The sequence below is a fragment of the Crocuta crocuta genome, unplaced genomic scaffold (assembly GCF_008692635.1).
Source record: "Crocuta crocuta isolate KB4526 unplaced genomic scaffold, BGI_CrCroc_1.0 scaffold334, whole genome shotgun sequence".
NCBI classification, from domain to species: domain Eukaryota; kingdom Metazoa; phylum Chordata; class Mammalia; order Carnivora; family Hyaenidae; genus Crocuta; species Crocuta crocuta.
Genome location: NW_027533260.1, coordinates 6,138,702 through 6,165,018, shown reverse-complemented (window position 1 = coordinate 6,165,018; position 26,317 = coordinate 6,138,702). Strand labels below are relative to the sequence as shown.

Sequence of the window (26,317 nt, the reverse complement as noted above, 5' to 3'; positions counted from 1 at the left end):
GCTCATTGATTGAATGGTGGAAGAATTTTACAAAGATTTACTGTACTTTGAACTCCAAGGCTTTCTTTAAAAAAAAACAAACAAACTTGGTGGGGTGCCTGGGTGGCTCAGTCGGTTAAATATCTAAATTCAGCTCAGTTATGATCTTGTGGTTTGTGAGTTTGAGCCCCATGTTGGGCTCTGTGCTGACAGCTCAGAACCTGGAGCCTGCTTTGGACTCTGTGTGTGTGTGTGTGTGTGTGTGTTTGCCCCTTTGGACTGTGTGTGTGTGTGTGTGTGTGTGTGTGTGTGTGTGTGTGTGTTTGTCTGCCCCTTCCTCACTTGTGCTCTTTCTCTTTCTCTCTCAAAAATAAACATTTTTTAAAATTTTGAAAAATACTTGGCAAATATTTCATAACCAAGATCCCCAAAATGATAGTGTGATTTTACGCTGTGATTTGACAAGTATGACGCTGCATTTGAACAAACAAAATCTGAAATTCAAAGGAAAGAAAAACCTGTTTTTGTGACCTAGCTAAAAGTGTAGGAATAGTTCTTGAAAGTGATGCTTTTCATAATTTAATAGTAATTTTACTCATTTTCCTATCATGAATCAATATATGAAAGATTTTCATTGGAATCAAAAGCACTGTCAAAATATGCAGTTAAGAAACAGGAAATCTTAGTAAGGAAATGGAAGCTATTAAAACACTAAATGGGGGTGCCTGGGTGGCTCAGTCGGTTAAGCGTCGACTTCGGCTCAGGTCATGATCTTGTCGTTCGTGGGTTCAAGCCCACATCAGGCTCTGTGCTGACAGCTCAGAGCCTGGAGCCTGTTTCAGATTCTGTGTCTCCCCCTCTCTCTGACCCTCCCCTGCTCACGCTGTCTCTCTCTCTCGCTCGCTCTCAGAAATAAAACATTAAGAAAATTTTTTTTAAGTTTTAAAAAAAGCACTAAATGAAGATTATAGAACTAAAAAGTGCAATGTCTCAAATTTAAAACTTGATAGATAAGCTTAACAGCATAACTGAGATGACAGGAAAAAGANGTTTTAAAAAAAGCACTAAATGAAGATTATAGAACTAAAAAGTGCAATGTCTCAAATTTAAGACTTGATAGAAAGCTTAACAGCATAACTGAGATGACAGGAAAAAGGATCCGTGAATTTGAAGATATAGTAATAGAAATTATCCAATATGAAAAACATAAGAAGTTGATGATAATAGAACCAGTGACCTGTGGGACAATATCAAAAGATTTAACATGAGTACCTGGAATCCCAAAAGGAGAAGCAAGGGCAGAAAAAATATCTGAATGTGGATAAAAGTTTCCGGAATTTGCAGAAAGGCATAAGTGTACAGATTTCAGAGGCTCAGAGAACTCCAAACAGGATTCACATAAAACCATACCTGTTGACCAGCATAGTCAAACAGATGAAAATCAGAGTTAATGAGAAAATCTTGAAAACATGCAAAGAGAAATGACAGAGAGGAAAAAGAATTCAAATGACTTTTCATCATAATCTATGGAGGCCAGAAGTCAGTGTTACAATATCTTTTTTAAAATACACAGTAAAACCCAGAAATCTATAGCAAGAAAAATACTCCCTCAAGAAAAAAGGAATTCAGGAAAAGAAACGGAAAATTCATCACCAGCACATGTGCTCTCCAAGAAGTGCTAAATTAAGTTCTTCAAGGTGAAGGAAAATGATACTGGATGGAAATTCAGACCATTGGGAATTGGTAGCTGGGAGTAATGAAGAGGATGGGGAAAGGCAAACATATGAATAAATATAAAATATGAGGAGTTTGGGGGGGCCTTAATTTTTTTTTAATAATAATTTAACTTTCAAATGGAATGCCAATGTGACTTTCCATGGATTACTAATTGCAAAGAAAAAATATACCAATACAATGGAGAGAACTGGCAATCAATACATGAATCAAGAGATCAAACATAGTTTCACTGGTACGCCAACTGCTATTTTATAATATTAAGTACACTTTACCTATGAAGTAGTCTTGTAAAAAATGTTTAATCTGAAACTTAAGCCTCTAGATATAAGCTTCAGTTCAGAACAAATATAAAGGATAGAGGAAAAGTTAAGCCCACCTTGAGAAAAAGCAAGACAAATATGGAATTACAATTATATAGGTTACTTCTGAGTCTTCAAAAAATGTAAGGAAGGTGGAGAGTAAATTCTTGACCAATTCTTATTAGACTCAATAAGCCACAGTCATATAACATATATGAGCTTAGTTTGGTTTTTGACTTTTAAAAAAAGCCAGCACTTTTAGAAGTTGTTCTTTAAACAGAGAAATTTATAAATGGGCTGAATATTGTAAAACAATACAGGGTAATTGTTAGTGTCTTTTTAGGTAACGGTGGGTTGATGGTCATCTAGAAGATTATCCTTAAATCTAAGAATTGTATGTTGACATTTTAGAGGTGAAGTGATATCTAAAACATTCATTGAAAAACAGCAAAATGATATATGTAAAACATATTCAATATGTAGTAAGAATGGTATATGGTATATGTGCATCTGTATATATACATGTTCGTACATATGAAAGAGAAATATTAGATAGTGAATCTAGGTGGAGGGAAATTTTAAAAAAGCATTGTAACCCTCTTGTACCTTTTATGTAAGTTTGACAACTGTCAAAAACTTGAGGAAAACTTTTCCAAGTCAACATATGTCTTTGGCTATCAAATTGTTAGCTTTTAATTTATTTAAATTGTAGGGAATGTGGATTGTACGTTACTTATATTACAGAATTTATGTTAAGAAAGTTTCTGCAAACTACTTTCCAATTTTTCAACAACTAAATTCTCAATATTTAATAAAGGTGCAGGGTTTCTTATTATTATTAATCTTCAAGGGGTTGAGCTTTGAATAAAAAAGGGTCTTGTTTAATATATTCTATGGGATTTTGTCCAGAATGAATTATCTGAAGAAAATATGGATGTGTGCTGATACATTTAAGAAATATGCTTATAGAGTCTTCCTTCCACATGAATTTATATATAGTAATACTAGTGATTATCGTTTAAAAGCCACAATATATAGTAACCAAATACTATGTGCCAGATGCCTCTCTAAGCATCTATATTTTTACGTTAAATAATTTAATCTTTACCATAACATCATTAGGTGGTGGAATACTGGTGATGGTAAAGGGTGTGCCATGACTAAATGCTTCCCAACTCTCATTATATCAAGAGCTTCTCACCACTATGAAATCTTTGATGTTGGGTAAGTTGATAGCAACGAGTAAAGGCCTTTCCACAGTCCTTACATTTGTGTGGTTTCATACCAGTATGAATTCTCTGATGTTGAGTCAGTCGGTCACTACGATTAAAGGACTTACCACATTCTTTACACTCATAGGGTTTTTCACCAGTATGAATTCTCTTATGTTGAGAAAGACCTGAGATAGAACGGAAGGCCTTCTTACATTCTTTACATACATATGGTTTCAAACCAGTATGAACTGTCTGATGATAAATCAGTTGAGAATTAAGTCTAAAGGTTTTTCCACATTCCTTACATTCATGGGGTTTCTCCCCTGCATGAATTGACTGATGTGTTTTAAGGTCTCCAACACGACTGAAGGCTTTCCCACATTGTTTACATTCATAGGGTTTCAAATCAGTATGAATTATCTGATGTTGAATAAGATAAGAATGAAGCTTAAATGTCTTCCCACATTCTTGGCATTCATGTGGCTTCTCACCAGTATGAATTTTTTGATGTTGTATAAGTTGAGAGCCTCTACAGAAGGCCTTCCCGCATTCCTTACAATCATACAGTTTCTCACTACTATGAATTCTCTTATGTTTGAGAAGGCTTGAGCCCCTACTAAAGGCCTTTCCACATTCTTTACATTCATGAGGCTTCTCACCAGTATGACTTCTCTGATGTTCAATAAGCAGATAGCTGCGAACAAAGGCCTTTCCACACTGTTTACATTTATATGGTTTCTCACCAGAATGAATTTTCTTATGTTGATAAAGACTCGAGCGATGACTGAAAGCCTTCCCACATTCCTTGCATATATAGGGTTTCACACCGTGATGAATTTTCTGATGTAGGCACATATGTCGGTATAATCTAAAAGTTTCCCCACATTCAGTACATTCATAGGGTTTCAAACCAATATGAACTTTCTGATGTTCAGTAAGGTGAGAATAACGTCTAAAAGACTTCCCACATTGCTTACATTCATAAGGTTTTACACCAGTATGAATTACCTGATGTTGAATAAGCTGTGAATAAAACCTAAAGGCCTTCTCACATCCGTTACATCCATAGGGTTTCAAATCAGTGTGCATTTTCTTATGTCTAATAAAATGCTGGAGGACTATAAAGGCCTTTCCACATTCCTTACATTCATAGGGTCTCACACCATTATGGTCTCTCAAATGTTCAGTAAAGTGTGAATATTTTCTGAAGCCCCTCCTACATTCCTTACATTCATAGGATTTCTCTCTAGTGTGAATCCTCTGATGTAGAGGAAGAGATATATGTTTTATAAATGTCATTTGACTAAAACCTCCCATGTTGGGTCCCTGTTCTCTCTCAAATTCAATTCTGCACTGTGGCTCATTTCTGAAAATAAACCTCATAAGGTTGAAGGCTTTACTTCTTTTCATTGTGTCCCGATGGTATGAATTTACTTCATAACCGCTTTTTTCTGAAGATAACTTGTTGGTCTCAGTTGTAAAATCAAAGTCTGAAAGAAAATGAGAAAATAAAAGCTATTTTCCTCTACTGGGGGTGAGGAGGGTCCTTCTAGAGTAAAAATGAGGATAAATTGAGAAGTATATTCACCGGAAGTAAAAGAGTTATAAAGCCCTAAAATAGTGTCATTAAATTTTTAAGAGGCAAGAAGGCCTAAGGAAATCATGAAAGTTCACATGAGAATTGTAAAGTTTGTGCATAGGCAAAGAGAAGTCAGTATTTCTCATATTTAGTGTGGCTCAAAGTTACAGAGGGAACTTCTTATCCACTGAGACTGAATCAGAGTCTATAGGAGTAGGTTCTGGTTATCTACATTTCTAACACTGTCAGAGGCTCTGTTATTTTTTCAGTGGTTTGTCTTTATCTTAGAATAAAACCTAAATCCACAATCATAAAAAAGATCTGTCTTAGTCACACAAATTCATTTCAAGCCCTTGGCATCTTTATTCCGTATATACTATCCCAATGCATCTCTTCAGCCACTAAAACATTCCATAACCTTCCCATTCCCTGGGGCTTGACACAGATGCTCCACCTTTCAGAAATCCTCTTACCTAGCTCCTTTAAATTACTATCTTTAGGTGATGCAGGTTAGAAATCACTTCTTCAGAAAGGCTGCCTCTGCTAACTCTAAATTCATATCCTTTATCCTATATTCCAACACCTAACTTTTTGTCTTCAGAATACTTTTCTCTATTACATACTTATTTTCTTATTTGTTTTACTACTTAGTTTCTTAGTCTAATACTCTAAACTTGTTGCAACTACTATGGCAAAACAAGTCCTTGTAGGACAAGTATTGTACAAGTATTGTGGGATAAAATACTGAATCTTAAAAAGTAACTTGGGGCGTCTGGGTGGCTTAGTCGGTTAAGCGTCCGACTTTCGCTTAGGTCATGATCTCACGGTTCGTGGGTTCGAGCCCCGCGTCGGGCTCTGTGCTGACTGCCAGCTCAGAGCCTGGAGCCTGTTTCAGTCTGTGACTCCCTCTCTCTCTGACCCTCCCCTGCTCACGCTGTCTCTCTCTCTCCTAGAAATAAATAAAACATTTAAAAAAAAAAAAAGTAACTTGTATGAAAGTAAAGGTAAACAAGAATGAAAGTCAAGGTCACTGGGGAAGGCAGCCAAGCAAAATAACCATTTAGTTTCTGAATATAACCATTTAGTTTCTGAAAATTATGCAACAGTTATCAACCATCTCTCCTTGATCCTAATCTCTCATGCCTTATTACAGTAAAATATGCTTTCCTCTATCCTGTATCTTACAGGTGAGAAAAATGCACATCCAAACTAGCTTAGTCAAAAACAGAAATGGAGAGAGGTGATACCTGATCATTCTCCAATTGCTTACCCCCTCAAGTTGATATACTTGATATATATTGTTCCATTCTTCCTGTGTCTAGTCAGGATGGTTTTTCTGCTCTATCTCAATCAAGATAATTAGATGGTGTAGAGTTTTAATATTATTCATCCATCCTACTGACGCTTACTGTGTTTTGTTTCTCTAATGACTTTCCCAAATTCTCCCTACCATTCCTTTATGATCAAGGCAAATTGTCCTTGAATTTCACAGCAATGTATGTTGGAATAGTTAATATTATTTATTTTTTATTTTTTTAGTATTTTTAAAAATTATATANCTGCGAGATCATGACCTAAGTGAAAGTTGGACACTTAACCGACTAAGCCACCCAGGCGCCCCGATTTTGCAACTGTCTTTTATCTGATATGTCATTTGCAACTATCTTTTCCCATTCCGTCAGTTGCCTATTAGTTTTATTGATTGTTTCCTTTGCTGTGCAGAAGTTTTTATCTTGTTTAGACCCAATAGTTCATTTTTGGTCTTGATTCCCGTGCCTTTGGGGATGTGTCAAATAAGAAATTGCTACAGTTGAGGTCAAGGAGGTTGTTTCCTGCTTTGCTCTCTAGGGATTTGATGGTTTCCTTTCTCACATTCAGGTCCTTTATCCATTTTGAGTTTATTTTTGTGCATGGTGTGAGACAATGATCTAGTTTCATTCTTCTGCATGTTGCTGTCCAGTTCTCCCAGCACCATCTGTTAAAGAGGCTGTCTTTTTTTCATTGGCTACTTTTTGNGACCTAAGCGAAAGTCGGACGCTTAACCGACTAAGCCACCCAGGCGCCCCTGTTGGGAGATTTTTGATAACTGATTCAGTTTCTTCACTAGGTATGGGTCCATTCAGATTTTCTGTCTCTTCCCATGTGAATTTTTGGTAGTAAGTGTGNATCTGTCCATTGCTGTAAGTGGATTATTAAAGTCCCCTGCTATTAGCACATTCTTATCCATAAGATTGTTTCTGTTTGTGATTAAAAATTGTTTTATATATTTAGGTGCTCCCATACTTGATGCGTAGACATTTATAATTGTTAGCTCTTCCTGATGGATAGACCCTGTAATTATTATGTAATGCCCTTCTTCATCCCTTGTTACTGTCTTTACTTTAAAGTCTAGTTTGTCTGATATAAGTATAGCTACTCCAGATTTCTTTTGACTTCCAGTAGCATGATAGATACTTCTCCATCCCCTTACTTCCAATCTGAAGGTGTCCTCCGGTGTAAAATTAGTTTCTTGTAGACAGCAAATAGATGGATTTGGTTTTTTTTATCCATTCTGCTACCCTATGTCTTTTGATTGGGCATTTAGTCCATTTACATTCAGTGTTATTATTGAAAAATGTGGGTTTAGAGTCATCGTGTCCTTTGTGGGATTCATACTTGTGGTGGTGTCTCTGATATCTTGTGTTCCTTGCAACATTTCCCTCATAGAGTCTACCTCAGGATTTCTTGTAGGGCTGGTTTAGTGACGAATTCTTTCAATTTTTGTTTATTTGGAAAGATTTTTTATCTCCTTCTATCCTGAATGACAGGATTGCTGGATAGAGGATTCTTGGCTGCATATTTTTTCTGTTCATCACATTGAAGATTTCCTGCCATTCCTTTCTGGCCTGCCAAGTTTCAGTAGATAGGTCTGTAACCACTCTGATAAGTCTGCCTTTAATGTTAAGGCCCTTTTCTTCCTAGCTGCGTTCAGAATTCTCTCTTTGTCCTTATATTTTGCCAGTTTCACTGATATGTCATGCAGAAGATTGATTCAAGTTACATCTGAGGGGAGTTCTCTGTGCCTGTTGGATTTCAATGTCTGTTTCCTTCCTCAGATTGGGGAAGTTCTCTGCCATAATTTGTTCAAGGACTCCTTCAGTGCCTTTCCCTCTCTCTTCCTCTTCTGGAATTCCTCTGATATGGATATTATTCTGTTTGATTGTATCGCTGAGCTCTTGAACTCTCTGTTTGTATTCCTGGATCAGTTTATCTCTCTTTTTCTCAGCTTCCTCTTTTTCTATAATTGTGTCTTCTAAATCACTATTCTCCTTTCTGCTTCTTCAATCTGTGCATTGGACACCTCCATTTTATTTTGCATAAATAAATTTATAGCATTTTTAAATTTATCACAACTAAGAAATAGTTAATATTACTTTAAAAGGCTTATGAATGTCTAAGAAATTAAACTTGAGGATGTTGGGAAAAAATAAAGCAACTAAATACTATGGGAACAGACCCTGGGAAACCAAATGCCTGGGATTCTGCCACAAAGGATATGTTGAATATAGGCTAAAACTTTGCTGTCTGGATGGTGGAGCAGCCTGAAGGACCCTCACTTGCTAAATGGGTCATGCATGAGTTGAAGACAAGTGGGATTCTTCTATGAATGAAGTACAATATGTTCAAAAAGTTGAAATAAAGCAAACCATATTCTCTGAAATAAAGCAAACCATCAATGAAAAAATGAGTAACAATCTCAAAAAGCCAAAACTCTTTCTCTGGATAAATAAAAATCAACAACTATTGTTAGAGAATGATAACATACAAACTGAAACCACAGAACTTGTTGAAAACAATGTTAATAAAAATACTACACATCAGAATCTATGGCCTTCAACTGTATTGCTGCAAACTTATGGACCAAAAGGTATACATCTAATGAAAAATTCAAGAATTAAAATGAATGAGTTAAATATTAAATCCAAAATTAGGAAAAGAAAAAAATTAGGAAAAGATGAGAAAGTATACTGAAGGAAAGCATAAGAGGAAAATCAATAAAAACAAAATTTAAGTAAAATTGTACAATTAACACATACAAACAAACCACTAGCCTGCCTGTTCAAGAAACAAAAGATAGGAGGACAGTCTAGACACAATGACACAGGCAGACAATCATCAATAAAGAAATAGAGAATGTTTAAGAAATTCTTACAAGACAACTATGCAAATAAATTTGAGATGTACATGAAATGATTTCTTCTGGAAATATTATTTATAAAAACTGACTCCAGTTAAATTTACTGACCTAATAAATAGAATATGAAAAGGAAAAAATAACTTTTCAGTGAAGAAAACTGACTTCAGCACTTTGTACAGGTTTTTAAGGTTAACACCCACTGGTAAATCATATTGATATTGTGGGTGATACTGATATAACTCCTGTTATATAATGAGAAGGGTACTTCTCTGGTATTCTTCCCTCAAATCCATAATCTCAGTTTGATCATAAGAAAACAATCCCAAATTTGGAGGCACTTTACTAAATACCTGACCAAACAGTATCTTCAGAAGTATCAAGTCAAGAAAGGAAGGAAAAACCGAGCAACTGTCACATTTGGAGGAAACTAAGGACATATGATCACTAAAAAATGTGGTATCCTGGACTGGATCCTGAAACAGAAACAAAGACATTAGTGTGGGGCGCCTGGGTGGCACAGCTGGCTGAACTCAGGTCATGATCTCATGGTTCGTGCTTTCAAGCCCCGCATTGGGCTCTGTGCTGACAGCTCAGAGCCTGGAGCCTGCTTCAGATTCTCTGTCTCCCTCTCTGCCCCTCCCCCACTCACACTCTGTCTCTCTCTCAAAAATAAACAAACATTTTAAAAAATTGTATAAAGACATTAGTGCAAAAACCGGTGAAATCTAAATAAAATATTTAGTTTATAGTAATTGTAAAATATTAATTTGATAGTTTTTGCAATGTACCATGGTATGTAAGATGTTATCATCACTGTGGGAATGCTATCCTGGAACTCTTTGTACACAGTTATAACTCTTCTGTGAATCGAAAATTATTTCAAAATAAAAAGTAAGACAATAACAGAAATAGACCCCAGAATAGATGGAAAATCTAAACAAACCAATTTCCACAGAAGAAATAATTTTAAAAATGTGTATTTATGCCCACAAAAAGGTGATTTCAATTAGCTTCCTTGGTGGCCAGGTTTCATTCAGTCTCTGTAAACTATTTCCCACTAACGTGAATGACAGTGCCTTGCAGAAATGGCTAATTCCTGGCCCAGGGCAGGGAAGATATAAGGTGAGTCTAAAACCTCTTGTATTAAAGTGCAAAGAAGCTTTCAAAGATAGAGTAAGTAATTTGTGATTTTGGTCATGTAACATTAAGAGGGATCAAATTTACTCTCCTGCCTTAAATAACTAGAAAAACAACCAAATATACAAAACTATCTTCCAAATATTGGAAAATAGCACGGAACAGAAATCTCCTGAGAGAAGGGAAACAAATGAAGTGTGCCCCACAAGTACCATAACTGACTGCCTAAAGAGAATTTCCAGAACAAAGCACAAGGATGGGAAACTAAAACAGTGCAACTGTATCCCTGAGCTGAGAAGACAGAGTAGAGAATAAAGGGAAAGAAAGAAGTGCAGAATTTGTAAGTCAAGTACTAGAGAGGAGGGAGAGCTATCTCTAGAGATTTGTAGATGAATCTCCTTGAAGCTGGATGAATATGAGTCTGGACATCTGTGTGAGGAAATGAATAACAAAGAACATACCACCAGATGGGAGTAGGCAGAACATTTCCTGGAAGTCAGAAAGGCCGGGATAGTTCCTGTTTCCACCAACCACATTGGAATGAGCCCATAACACATGAGGCATCAGACAGAGTCCATAGAAGGATATGGCCTCAGTAGTGGTGCCAAATTAGTGCTAGATTAAAAGCTGTTCTGACCCTCCCCAACAAAGTTTAAAAGCAAACCACGAAAGAATCAACAGATTCCAAATTTTATAACTGCATCTCAGAACGAAGTCCAAAAATATGTTAAAGAATATTAGAAATCCAGCGTCCCAACAGAATAAACTGCACAATGTCTGGCATCTAAAAAAAATCATCAGGCATGCAAAGAGCAGGAAAATATGACCCTTACTAGGAGGAAAATGAATAAAAGACACAGACCAAGGAATGATACAGATAATATAATTAGTAGTTAAGGATACTGAAAAACCTATTATAAGTATATCCCATATTTTAAAAAGATGGTTACTTTTCTACTCATCTTTTAACGTTCTTTATTTTGTTTCAAGTTTTTATTTGAATTCTAGCTAGTCAACATACAGTGCAGTATTAGTTTCAGGAATAGGAAGTGATGCATCACACACATACAACACCCAGTGCTTATCACAACTAGTGCCCTCAATATCCATCACCCATTTAGCCCATCCCCCACCTCCTTCCCTCCCTCAACCCTCAGTTTGTTTTCTATCATTAAGAGCCTATTTTATGGTTTGCTCCTCTCTCTATAGTTTATTCTTTGTTAGACTCAACATACAAAAAGCACTTATGGGGAAAATTTTCCCTATATTCTTACATGTTCAAACTGTTGCACCTATACTTAATGACAGACCATCTAGGACTGAATCTTCTAATTTTTGGGGAGACTCTTGATGACTGATTCAGTTCCCTTTAGTGCTTTTGAGACTTTCTGGGGTTTTTTCTTGAGTGAAAATTTTTGTAGATTTATATTTTCTAATTATTTCATTTGATTTTTCAGTTTTTTGGCATGATGCTTTCAAAATACTGTATTTCAAGGCTTCAAGGTTTGTAATGAGGTGTCTTTTTTCCTTACATAGATTTTTTTTCTTGATTCATGGTGAGAGAGTTGCACTACTTTTATTAGTTCTTGGAGATAACCACATTTATTTGACTTGCTCTTTTGTGTTTGGTTTTCATTTCATTAATTTCTGCTTTCTCTTCTTATTTCCTTTCTCCTACTTTCTTTAGGTCTGTTATGCTCTTCTTTTCCTGCCATATCAAGTGGATGATTCACTTATTAATTCTCAACATTTCTTCTGGAATCAGAAGATCCATTCAGAGGGGCACCTGGGTGACTCAGTCGGTTAAGCGTCTGACTCTTAATTTTGGCTCAGGTCGTGATCTCACGGCCGTGAGATAGAGCCCTGCATCAGGCTCTGCACTTGGGATTCTCTCTCTGCTCCTCCCCTGCTCACTCCCTCTCTCGAATAAATAAACATTAAAAAAATTTTTTTAAAGATCCATTGAGAGAAGCAGCTTAAAATCAAAACAGATAAGCAATAAGAGCCATGAGGAAGTGGTGAATTGGTCCTGAGGATCCAACATGTTTCCCCTGTAGAAACTCACTGATTCTGAGTGCAGCTAGCAGTAAAGGCAAAGTGATAAAAAAGAGGTAGCTGACAATTACACAAACTGAAAACCAGCACTGACCCAGCTCATTCCCTGATTGTATTACAGTGATCAGCCTTCCATCCTATCAATTAATAGAGAAAAATGTAAATACTCTGTTGGAAGATACCATCATCTGGAAACTGTTCAGTTCTTTTGTACACAATGTCCAGCATACAATCAAAATTGCTAGTAATTTGAAAAGAATTTACCAGACTATGAGTAATAAGGGGGAAAAAAAAGGAGAAGCATACCCAAAGATGATACAAAAAATAAAGGCCTACAGGAATTCCAAAATAACTTTGATTAAAATATTTAAGAAAACATGAGAAAACAGTAATGAAAAGAAAGTAAATAAAATGAAGAATTTCAACAGATAATTAGATGTCATAACAGACCACCAAACTGATTTTCTAGAACTGAAAAAGACCACATCTGATAAGAAAAATCTTTCTTTAAGAGCAGACTCATCATAGCAGAATATGGGATAAATGAGTTAAATACACATCAACAGAAAATAATAGAAAAGAAGATAAATATATGATAGAACTGTGAGATATACTCAAAAGATCTAACATCGCTATAACTGGCATCCCAGGAGAGAGAATGGACAGGCGTTTTCCGAAAACTGAGCTAAGACTTTCACTTCTCAGTAGAATCTAAAAAATCACCGTAGACCAACATTTCTACTGCTACAAATATAAAAATAATACTAAAAAGATAATCCTCTTGATTCATTCTACACTGTAAAAATTACCAAGGTTCTTTTGTAGCAAAGTGAAAACTGGGACCCTATGTTACCTGTTCTCCATGTAGGTGGACCAGCAATTAAAATGGACCATTTGTAGATATTCTAAACATACACATAATATGAAATTTGTTTCCTTTGCCATTGTTTATGCAGGAAAAAGTAACAGAATTCAAATCTTTATTGATTTAGAAAAAGAAGGAAGTGTAGGATGGGGCAGAAGGAAGTAGGAAGGTAAATGTTCAGGTGCTGAACAGAGATGCCCATTTCTATCGAAACAAAGGTCAAATGAGGCCTTGGAAAATATGAATATGGAGATATTTATCTGGTTTCTTGGTCTAGAGCATAAAGTATACAGTGGAGAAAGCAGCTATTCCAGATAGCAGATTCTACATCACTTCAGACAGATGTCCTTACCCAGTGAGACCAAGTTAGTATAATTCTCCAACATCACATCTCTGTACAAATCCCTCTGATCAGAATTTAGGCATTCCCACTCCTCCTGAGAAAAGTCTATGGCAACATCACTGAATGTCAATGGCGCCTGAAATGACAAACCCACATATCATTTGTAACAGTAAAGAAATAAGTTCCCCCACTACTTTCCCCCTTCTCCCCCATGGTCCTCCGTTGAGTTCCTCCTAATCCTCCTATACATGCAAACACATGGTAGCTGTCCTTCTCTGCCTGACTTATTTCGCTCAGCATAGGGAAGGAGGCAAACCACGAGAGACTCTTGAATGCTGAGAACAAACTGAGGACTGATGGGTGGGAGGGGAGGGGACGGGGGTGGGCATGGAGAAGGGCACTTGTGGGGATGAGCACTCAGTGTTATATGAAAACCCAACTTGACAATAAACTGTTAAAAAAAAAAATGTTCAAGATGGAATGACTGAATTGCAGTAAGGGGGCAATATAGAAAAACAAGCTGAGTTACAAGATCATGACATGGTTAGACGGGGGATAAATAAATTAGCTTCTGAAGTAGAGTGCCAACTCAGTCTTGAAGAATCTGTTGGAATACATAAAATTTCTTTAAAAATATAAGAAAACTCAAATATCCATCAACCGAAGAATGAATAGAAAATTCTGATATATCCCAAGAAGAGAATACTAATCAGCGATTAAACGGAATGTACTACTAAGATATGCAACAATATGGATGAATCTGTAAATATGCAGAATGAAATAAGATCGTGAAAGAGCACATGATATATGATTCCATTTAGATAAAATTCTAGAAAATGCAAACTAACCTATAGTGACAGAAAGCAAGACAACAGTTGTCTGGGCATAAAGGGCAAGGTTGGGGGCAGGTAAGAAGGGGCAAATATAAAGGGACATGAGAAAAATTTTATCATTATCTTGATTGTGGTAGGAGTTTCACAGGTATATACATAGTCAAAACTCATTAAATTCCACACTTCAAAAATGAACATTCACTGCCAATTATATTTCAATAAAGCTGCTCTAAAAAGACAAAATATACTTAATTATGTGCCAGTTATATTTCAGAAAGCTGATAAAGTTTCTATCTTAGGAAACAGTTTGTATAAAATTAAGTAATTTTCTCAAGGCACAATATATGTCAGGTTATGTGTCATAAGCATCCCTTTATTTTCACAAGTTAATATTTTCATTTAGTCCCTCTTGAGTCAGATATAATTTTTTTAAAAGTATTAAGGTGTTATTAATATTATTAAAATAATATTAAATGTAAAGTATTATGCTATTATGATATTTAGGTTGGACACAGATCCTAACCTCTTCTCCACTGTTCAATATCATCTATGACATGTAGTTCTAGATGATCTTCCTTTCTACAATCCCTTACTGAATTCCTGTTCCTGAGTTAGAACACACTGACTGGCTCAAGACCAGCAATTTCTCTTCCAATACAAAATGGACCTTACTACCTTATCCAATTCTCAGTGATTCCTTAGCCAGGCCCCTGATGTCCGTCTGTCTGTCTCTCTCTCTCTTGAGAGGGCACCAATGCCATTTCTACCCAAACCTAGAAGCTTTTCAAAGCTGCGGTCTCATCTCCCACCTGAGCCTGAGACCATTCATAACCCAATTCCTTACCTTCCTGGAAAACTAGGAGGAAGTTTTCCCTGTGGTCAAATAGGACCATCATTTCTATCTCATGAAACCACAAACCTGATCAGGGAAGATCAAATATTTCCTTCCAAGTACTTCACTCTTTCACTGCTTTAACACTGCTCTTTAGAGAAGACTGAACACATAAAAGATGAATGAATGGGGGCGCCTGGGTGGCTCAGTCGGTTAAGTCTCCGGCTTCGGCTCAGGTCATGATCTCGCGGTTTGTGGGTTCAGGCCCTGTGGCAGGCTCTGTGCTGACAGCTAGCTCAGAGCCTGGAGCCTGTTTCATATTCTGTGTCTCCCTCCCTCTCTGACCCTCCCCTGCTCATGCTGTGTCTCTCTCTCTCTCTCTTTCAGAAATAAATTTTTTAAAAAACATTAAAAAAAGATGAATGAATGATTTGATGAATAACTGAAAATCAGTTCTAAAAAAAAGGGGGAACTATTTAGGAGGAGGACATCACCCTTCTCTGTAAGGGGAGAAAGCAGGCAATAAGGTCAGAGATACAAGTTTCCTAGATAGGGGGCTTGGGGATAAAGGATGAGAGTTTTATATGAGCTAAAAATCATAGTATTTCATGAGGGAGAGAGACACTTACCTGGGCCATGGTTTTCAAACCACCTGTCTTCCTCAGGTTTCCTCTGTTAGGGAAGCTGAGTTCAGAGAAGCCAGAGCTGGGAGAGGAAAAAGAGGCCTTGAGACCTTGTGTATCTCAGAACTCCAAAAATTATTTCAGGTAAGAGAACCTTTCTTCTTTCTTCCTTATTTATGCTTCCCACTGTTCTTGTCCATGCTCCACCCTCCCAAACACATAAACACATATCAGGGGATATGAGAAGTCCAGACAAACCCAAGCTCTTCTCCATACCTACAGATACAAGCCACACAACAGTGGATACAGAACAGAGGCACTCCTGCACCAGAGTTTGATCTAGACACCTACACTGCCTTACTTTTCATTCTTACCAACCCAACTGGGTTGTCCAGTGATATTGAGTAGATCCTCCCCCATCCAGGCAAAGACCAAGTCATACAACACACACTTCAACAACCTTTATCCTTCATGCCCTTGGGATGGACCTGTACATAAAACCTTTTGCACCAAAGACAGAAAACAGTAGAGACCAACCTGGAAACCTTGACCTCTGTAAAACTGCCTGCCCATGTGAAGTCTTTCCCCTAAGCCAGAACTTTGACTCCTAAGATCCTCTGGGTTAACCAACCTGGATTTCCCTATCAGGATCTCCTTTGCTCGTACAAGTCGTTGCCTGTGCCCATAGCTCCCAACCCACCCAGTACCCACAAGAGGAGTGAATTCACGCTTACTGAAACCACACAGCAACACACAGATTTTTGGAGCCTGATGTGATACGTAGTGTATACACATTAACATTTAATTCTGCAGTGTAGTTATTATCTCAGTTCATCAGATGGAAGTTCAAAGAATTAAAGATATTTCCCTATGTCACAAACAATAAGTAGAAGTGATATGTTTTGAATTACATTTGTATAATTATAAGGCCAAATTTTTTTCCCAACTATTGCTTTTGAAACTCAGATTTTTTGTTCCCTTGTGTAAAACCTAAGAATAGGTAATTAAGACTTCACCTATCAGAAGATTTACTATTTGGAACTATATGGATGGAACTGGAGGGCACCATGCTAAGTGAAATTAGTTAGTTGGAGAAAGACAAATATCATATGACTTTACTCATATGAGGGCATTAAGATACAAACAGATGAACATAGGGAAGGGAAGCAAAACTAATATAAGAACAAGGAGGGGGACAAAACATAAGAGACTTTTAAATATAGAGAACAAACAGGGTTGCTGGAGGGGTTGTGGGAGGGGGGCTGGGCTAAATGGGTGAGGGGCATTAAGGAATCTATTCCTGAAATCATTGTTGCACTGTATGCTAACTTGGATGTAAATTTAAAAAATAAATTATTAAAATAAATAGAGATGAAAAAAGATTTATTGAGATGCTTTTTAAGTAATAAGGTACTAACATTTACAGGTATTCAATTGTTGAATTTCAGAGGTTGATGATATACCACATACAGTAAAGGTTGTGGGGAAAAGAGCATTCTTTTTTCTTCTTTTAATTTGAGAAAGAGAGAGAGAATAAGCATGAGAGAGGAGAAGATACCAAATAATGTGAGACCATTTTAATAATTTAACTTCATTTATGCTATTATTGTCATTTCTTCTTCCTATAGTACAAGCCCCACAAGTGTTATTATTTTTGTTGCTTTAAAAACAGTCTATTTGTTTAGTCATATTATTCTTATACACACACACACACACACACTTTTTGTATATCCTAACTTTTTGTATATCCATGCTTCCATCTGGGATTATTTATAAAAGGGATCTACAGAATAAAACTATAACTACCATTATGTGAGAGGTGAAATAAGGATCACTGTCCTTCTGAGTTCAGAAACAAGGTAAGGTTGTCCATTATTACCAGTTCCATTAAATTTTATACTATAATACCTACCCAATACCATAAAGAAAAAAAAGTGACATGAAAGGTAAGAAGATTGGAAAGAAAGAAGTGAAACGGTCTTTATTTGCAGATAACATGATTTTGTACATTGGAAAAAAATTCAGTTCTACAAACTATTAGGATAAATGAATTCATTAGCAAGATTGTTGAATAAAAGGTCAAAGTATAAAACAATTATATTAAAGCAAAAACTGGAAAATGAAATTTTAAGATCCCAAGAGTTTATGAAAAAACTAAAAACTGCAACACTTAGGAATAAATCTAACAAAAGAGGCATAAGACTTTTAGACTGAAAAGAACAAAACAGTAAGAATTAACAATTAAGCAAATGAAAACATATTCTATGTTCAAGAATTGGAAGACTCAATTTTAACTTTCAGTTCTCTCTAGATTGATCTAATGATTCAATGCAACTCCAACAATATCAGAAGGATTTTTTTTTAAAAGAAAATTAACAAATTTGTTCTGCAATTATATGGAAATGCAAAGAACCTAGAATAGTCAGAGCAATTCTGAAGAACAAAGTTGTCAAAACCACATTACTAGATATCAAGACATGATACAAAGCTACTGTAATTAAAACAGTGATACACAGAATTGACAAAAAGACCAATAGAACAGAGTCCAGCCAAAGACTTGCACATATATAGTCACATTTTTCACAAAAAAAGTCTGACTGCAATTTAAAGCAGAAAGGATAGTTTTTTCAAAAAATGGTGCCTGAGCAATTGAGTATCTGTGTGCAAAAAAATGATTTTGACCCTGATACTACTACATACAGAGATATAAATTCAAGATGGATCATATGCCTAAATTTGAAAAGTGAAACAATAACCCTTCTGGAAGAAGAATAGGAAACTTCGAGATCATGGATGTGCAAAAATTTCCCCTTTTTTGGTTTAATTTCTATTTTTACTTATTTTAGACCTAGCAAAAAGTTCCAGGAGTAGAACAGAGAGTTCTTTTTATCCCTCACCAATGTTAACATCTTACATAGGACAGTAATCAAATCAGGAAATTAACATTGGAACAATACTGGAGACAGCACATCTTATTCAAATATCACCAGTTTGTCACACTAATGTCCTTTTCTTTTCCAGGATCCTATACATGATCCCACATTGCATTTAGCTACTATTTGTCCTTAGTCTCTTCCGATCTCCACAGTCTCCTTACGGTAATAGTTTTCAACTGCTGCCACAACAAACTACCACAGATTTAGCTTACAACAACACATACTTATCATCTCACAATTTCTTTGGACCCAGAGTTTGTACACAGTTTAGCTGGATGCTCTCCTTAGGCTGATCTCATAAATTGCAAACAAGGTGTTGGCTGGGCTGTGTTCTCATTCAGAGGTTCAAATGGGGAAGAATCCACTTCTGAGTTCATTCAGATTGTTTGCAGAATTCATCTCCTCACACCTGTATGGCTGAGGGCCCCAACTTTTTGCTGGCTCTCAAATGCTGGACACCCTCAGGTCCTAGAGGCCACCTGCAGTTTCTGGCAATATGGGCTTCTCCAGCATTGCCATTTATTACATCAAGCCCACAAGGAGAGTCTCTAGCTCTAGTCTGCTATAGTGGAGTCTTACATGACTTAATATAAACCACAGTGACATACTATTACTTTTACCTTATAAAGTAACCTTATCACAGGAGTGACAGCCCCTCACCTTTGCTATTTTCTATTGGTTGAAAGCAAGTCAGACGTTCTGCTTGGACTTCAGGAGTGGGGATTATACAATGGCACAGACACCAGCAGGCAAGAATCGAGTGGTCACCATAAAGTCTGTCTACCACACCTATCTTCATGACCTTTCCATCTTGGGGGAATACCATTTTGTCAATTCCCCCCCCCCCACACTTGGTTTTGCTAATATTTTCATAATTGGAATGAGGTTGCATTTGTTGGCAGTACCAGAATGATGCTTTGTCCTTCTCTTTGAAACATAAGAAAGGGCTCCTGATGTCACTGCATTATTACTGGTGAGGTTACCCTCGAACACTTGATTGAACTCCTTTCTGCTGGGTTTCCCTAATGTAAAGTTACTATCTTTCCCTTTATAGTTAGTAAGGATCTTGGGTAGTGGGAAGTACTTTGACACTATACAAATCCCTTTTCTCCTCAAATTTTCACCCACTAGTTTTAGTATCCAACGGTTGATTGTGTCTCAAACAACTATTACTGTGGTGTCTGCTTAATAGCCATTTTTTATCTCCCTCTTTCCTTTTACATTTAACACCTGGAATTCTACCATAAGGGAGAGCTGTCCCTTCTTCTCCAGGAAAAGATATTTTAAACAGAACAAAAATGCAATAACCATAGAGAAAAAGATTGGTTAAAATTAAGAACTTCTCTTCATTATAAGATATTAAGAAAGCACAGGGCGCCTGGGAGGCTCAGTCGGGTAAGCGTCCGACTTCAGCTCAGGTCATGATCTCATGGTTCATGGGTTCGAGCCCCGCATCGGGCTCTGTGCTGACAGCTAGCTCAGAGCCTGGAGCCTCTTTCAGATTCTGTATCTCCCTCTCTCTCTGACCCTCCCCTGCTCATGCTGTCGCTGTCTCTGTCTCTGTCTCTCTCAGAAATTTAAAAAAAAAAGTGAGTAAAAAGCTCTAGGCTAATGAAAGATATTCTTTCTTTCTCTGCTTCTGTTTGTCTCTGTACACACACACACGCACAAGCATACATGTATGTTTACATATGCACACAAAGGACTTGTATTCAATATATATATAATTCCTACAAATCAATAGGAAAATGGCAAAAAACAGACTAAAAATGGACAAAAGATTTTAATAGATACTTAATAAGAGTATATCAAAATGGACAGTATCATATGAAAAGATATTACATCATCACTTATCAGAAAAATGCAAATTAAAATCACAATGAGATATTACTATGCATATATCAGACAGAACGCAGAATCAGTCCACCAGAATGGACTAAAATTAAAATGATTAACAATATCGAGCGATGGCCAGTTTGAAAAGTACCTATACTTTGCAGTGAAGAGTAAATTAAGTCAATCACTTCCACCCCTAAGTATATGTCCAGGAAAACCAAGAACATATGTCCACACCAAGACTTGTACAAGAGTTTTCACAGAAGGTTTATTCGTAACAGTCCAATATGGAAAACAATCCATCATCATGAGAATGAATAAACAAGTGTGGTATGGTCAAACAAGGGAGCTGTCATAATGTAATCATATTCTGACAAGGCTGCTAGAGTCAGAATGATGTCTCTTCCTATGAACTCCTAAAGCAGATCACCTGAATTTCTCTAGTGGCCTCTCACATCTTCTATCTTACTTATTCCTATTCTGATTTCATTTCCTTACTGCATCGCAAGTAATTTGAGGATAGGATCGATATCTTTTTGTCATTGTATTCAAAGAGTACAAGCATATGGATATATTGTAAATATCTGGTATTTGACTCAAATTTTAAAACTAGAAATTTATCCTTAGGGAATGACCTTAAAAGGATATACAGATCTATGCATAATGATGTTCATTATAGACTAATTCAGTTGGTAATCAAAACTTAGAAATATAATAGCTAACAGTAGGCAACAGGTTAAATAAATTATGGGGAGAAGGGCTTGCTGGCCCTGAGAAGGAGGATCCACCTGCATGACCTCACACACAATTCACAGATATGTCACTATTAGGCAGGACATTTCAGGAGAAGGAAAAGATAGGGTCTCATATCTTTACGATTAAAGTGCACTTTATGAATAGTGAGGAAATACAAACTCACCTGAAATTTAACTTTTAGATGTGTAACAAAAATTCTTTTTGCTTTCAGTATCTTTTTTCTTTTCTTTTCTTTTTTTTTTAAGAAACAGGCAGCACTGGGAAAAGAGAAGGCAATCATGAGACATCAGGATTTTGTTGGCTAGCACAGTAACTTAGAACACAGTAGGACCACACCCTCTCAACCAGTCCCCCACACACAAGCAGATTGGGAGTAGAAAGGATACTGGAACAGTGTTGACTTTCCCAGTATGAGAGAGGCCAGGGTCACTGACATCTCGGCTGTAATCTGTCTGTAATTCACAGCAGGTTCCTGGGGCCAGAGTTCTGGAAATGCCGTGGTTAGGAAACATGTAGCTGACCTCCAGGAGCTTCCAGGGGGGACCCTACTCCTATTCCTGGGACNGAAAGTCGGACGCTTAACCGACTAAGCCACCCAGGCGCCCCATCTGGCTTCCCTCTTTTATCTGCTGCCAGCCCAAAGTGGATTTGAGGACACAGGGCGGAGGATCCGCTGAGCCTAGAGCTGTGTATTCCAATGACAACCCGCACGGCCACACAGCCGTCGGTCACCCATAAGCCATGAAGTTAAATAAGCACAATCGAGTATCTGTCACTAACATGCAGACGCAGGCGCCGTCACGGAGACACGCTGTCACACACACGCATGCACACAGGTCTCCAAGGCACACAAATCTCTATTGCTTGCGCAGACACAGGCCTGAGACTCCTGGGTCTACACGCCCAGTCATCTCCCGGCTTGTCCTCTTCCGGAAAGCCTCTCATCACCTCCGCAGGTTGCCGCCCCGCTCTCATCAGAGACAGTGGAAGCCTCCGCTGATTTTTATCTTCGGATAGGTCCTACTCACCACGTAGGGACCACAGCTGCTTGGACACCAGAATAGAATCCGGGGGTCGAGGGGGATGCGAGCCCGGTGGCTTCTGGGAAATGCAGTCCAGCAAGAACAGCCCAGGAGGCAGGGAGGTGACGGTCCGGCCGCCCGTGCTCGGAGTGCGCAGGCGCAGGCCTGAGCTGGCCCGCGCGGTGGAGGAGCTCAGGTGGTCCTGCGTGGGTGGAGGAGGCGAGTGGGATGTGAGTCCAGGCCGTAGGAGGCAGAGCAAGGGCATGCGGACTCCAGACCCTCGACCCTGCATGCGGGAAGTGGAGGTGGCGGGCTCCTGGGTACGTAGTACCCTGATGCGAGTTCTGTGAGGGAGCCCGGACTTTTCGTCTCTCGCGCCTTAAAGGTGGCACCTACGCCCGGGGTAGAGCTGCGACCACAGGAGGCATTAAGTATGTAATTGTTTTAAAGAAACAATGTGTGTGTAGGTGTGTTTGGGTTTTCATTCTGTGACACTGCGGAACCCACTGTGCGTCTGTAACTGTGTGTGTGTGTGTGTGTGTGTGTGGTTGTGTTTCTGTTTGTGTTTTGTTTCAGACTTTGTTCCTTTGGGTGCGAAAGTGGTTGGTTTTTCAGATTTTAAGGTAGTATAAAATTTATTAAACCTTGTTCGTCCTCACGCTTACGTCTCCACCTCGAAATTCCTCGTGCCCAATAAGTTGTTTCCATTAACGTCGCGTCTGACTTGTGTCCAGGACGCATCCTAGCAGGGCCGACTCGTCCATGAGGCACAGTGGCGAAATGCCTAGGGCCCACACAATACTTTTAGAGGCCCACAAAAAAAAATCTTTTAAAATCAGAATTAAAAATGAACGTTTAGGTCAAAGCGCCCCTATTTCTTCCCATTTTTTAAATAAATACTAAATAAGTATGCATCTCCTATAAGCTATAGCTCCAATGGTGGCTGTAACTGTCCATTGTGAGTGGGTTCTCTCAGACCCGCTAGGTCATAACAGCCCATTTTAGATGAAAGTGGTACACCTGGAGTCAAGTGTGATCAGGACCAGAGTGCACAAGCAAGCTACTTGAGTCTGTAACACATACTCCATTTCATTCACTGTGGTTGCATTAGCACCTCTCCCTCAACCCATGTGTGTATATGGTTTCATGGGGGATCATTTATGACCAGCTGATAGAGGAGAAGGAATCCTGAGTTTGATTCCCATGTGTGTTCATTTAGTATGCAAGCCAGAAATAGATGGGCAGTATACTATCACCCCATTCAGGAGTGGCCCTGAAGGATAGTGACAAGGGAAAATTCTCCCAGTGGAGTAATAAATTAATGGGTCTATCTGGTGATCCACTTTATGTAAAAGGATAAGTGACCTAAAGTTAGAATGTATATAAACTCATGTTCAGTGGTGCATGGATTGTCAATTGGTAAGATATCTGAGAAGAACAGTACTGGAAGACCCAGGAATGGGAGGTCTGGGAAAGAGGGATGTGGAGAGATGTGGTAGTAGGCATGAAGTATATGTAAACAGCTTTGTATGTCATGTTAGTACCCACCAGAGAGCATGCATTGTCAATGACACTAAATCACGTGGACAAAATGATGTGGTCAGTTAATATCATTTAGTCTTTGTCATTATTTTCCTAATTGTGGCATAATGTTGGTAGGGATAGAAGCTACCTGTGGGCCAAACAACATGGGCTTTCATTTACCAAAAATGATGTAACTATTAATGCCACCAAATATTCAACTTACTAGCAACAGAGACAAATTCAGAATCCCAGATATGACACAGTCCCTCAAGGAGACTGGTTGACCATGTATGATGGCAAGGCAGAACTGCTTCCACACTGAACAGGAATTAACACATGTGCTGATTATGGATTTACCTTTCTCATCCACAGGGCTTCAGAGAGCACTAGCATATGAAGGCTTTCAAAGCTTTTGACCATTGTCATGGATCCCAATAACATTCCATCCAACCAGGAACCTATTTTAGTCTAAAGGAGATGCAGGAGTTGGCTCACGACCATAGGTTACACTGTACTGTATATTATTACCAACAAAATGTTGCCAACCTGATAAAGCACCAAAAGGCCCTTTGAAGACACAGCTAAAATGCCAGGTTGGAGGACATACTTTGTAAGGATGGAGTGCCATCCTCCAGGATACAGGAATCGTTTGAATAAAAATTAAGTGAAAAATATAAATTTATAGATTCAAGAAGTTCAGTGAACTCTAAGAAGGATAAATAAAAAAGAAAACTACAGGGAGGCATAACATAAAACTGTCTTAAAGCAACTATAAAGAGAGATTTGGGAAAGAAGATGTATAAATGACAGAAATGATTGCTGACTTGTCATTAAGGACTTGAAAGACCAAGAAGACCATTGAATAACATAATTAAAGGGCTGAAAGAAAGGAAATAAGAAAGAATAACCACAAAATATTCATCCAGTAAAAAAAAATCCTTCNAGACTCTGAAACAGGCTCCAGGCTCTGAGCTGGCAGTCAGCACAGAGCCCGACGCGGGGCTTGAACCCATGAACCGCGAGATCATGACCTAAGCAAAAGTCGGACGCTTAACCGACTAAGCCACCCAGGCGCCCTGAAATGAAGATACTTTTAGATTAAAAAGAAAAGTTAAGAGAATTTATCATCAGAAGACCTTAACTACAAAGAATCCTAAAGGAATTTCTGCAGGCTGAAGGGAAAGATATCAAATGAAAAGATTTTTAGGAAGAAAAGAAGTGTGCACAAAATAGTAAATATATGGCCTATCTTTTTCTTTCCCAGTGTCTTTAAAACATGTGGCTGTTAAAACTATAGCATTTTGTTGTGTAATTTAAAGCATATGTAAATATAACATGTAATAAGTTCAATATAAAGCATAAAAGTAAATGGAACATTACAGGTGCAGCTACGATGGACTAAGTCCACTACGGTCTATATTCCCCATGGATTACAACAAAAAACTCAAAAAAATACAGAGCAACTACCTGAGGACTTTGAAAAGCAAATAATAGTGGCAGATTAAGGAGGGAAGTCAAAACTTCAAGACCAATTAGTGTGGCATGATGAATCATCATCATCATTATTATTATTATTTCCTTCTTTCTTTTATCTCCTAGCTTAAACTAATGGTTGGCAAACTGGGAAACGCCTTGGGAACAGAGAGGTAAAAATTAGGAGAGAAACTTATCTTTTGACCAGAGCACTAGAAAAGAGGGTTCCTGTGTCCCTGAGAGAGAGAGAGAGAGAGAGAGAGAGAGTGTGTGTGTGTGTGTGTGTGTGTTTAAAATCCCCTTTTTTCTCCCCTCCCACCTTTCCTGGTGCAAAAGGCCAATACCAGTGGTGGAACTGTACTAACTCAGTGCATTTGAAATCCTGAGTTAAAACCCATTTCTGTAGACATAGGAACTGAGAAAAGAGCTTTTGTTATGTAGAGTGTGGAAAGGAATGGTCATTATATATTTCACTTTCTTTCACCAATGTAACCCATTGGTGTTTTCGTAGTACAGAAATATGTGATAGGGTGTGAGGCTAAAAGTCTAAGAATCTAGTCTTTTAGGTCAAAGAAATTTGAAAGAAGTCCCTTAGGATCCAGAGTCCAAGAAGAGATTTAGAAGACATTGCTAAAAGAAGGAGATACTTTAGTTCTGTGGATGAACTGATAAAATTTTGAGAGTCACCCGTAAGCTGCACATTCACAGAGTATACCCAAAGAAGTATAGAAACTCTTGAGTTGCTTAGAACTCAAGTAATTCCTAAGTGGTTCAGTGAATGACAGACCCAAACAGTATATTCAAGGCTTTGGAATCAACACATACAGAAAGTGTAGCAGAATTTGTGATTTGAACCTAATCCAATTGATTGCCTGCTAAAACAAAGAAAAAAATCAGTATACTCCAGAGATTTTAATAGGAACCACAGTCTCTTAATGTTACATTAAAAATGTCCAAAATTACTTGATAAACAAAACCCAGGAATATCTGATCAACTTCAAGGGAAAAGACTAGAGATGCCAACCCTTAAATGTTCCAGATGTTTGAACGGAAATATAAAAGTTCTCAGGAGAGAAATAGAAATTATAAAAACAACC

The 26,317-nt window shown here is 37.8% G+C and overlaps 1 protein-coding gene across 2 annotated transcripts; it reads right to left on the bottom strand.

The window, feature by feature from the left end:
- Positions 1-1,912: 1,912 nt before the first annotated feature.
- ZNF404 (zinc finger protein 404) lies at positions 1,913-21,481 on the bottom strand. 2 transcript variants are annotated; one of them, XM_077747475.1, is made up of 3 exons: positions 21,365-21,481; positions 13,395-13,521; positions 1,913-4,719 (listed from the first exon to the last, which is right to left on the bottom strand). In XM_077747475.1, exons 1-3 carry the CDS (start codon positions 21,479-21,481, stop codon positions 3,197-3,199), a joined length of 1,767 nt encoding a protein of 588 aa, XP_077603601.1. In that variant the 3' UTR covers positions 1,913-3,196. The 2 variants fall into 2 exon arrangements, with proteins under 2 accessions (XP_077603601.1, XP_077603600.1); XM_077747474.1 differs by lacking the exons at positions 13,395-13,521; positions 21,365-21,481 and adding an exon at positions 15,680-15,745.
- Positions 21,482-26,317: the final 4,836 nt, after the last annotated feature.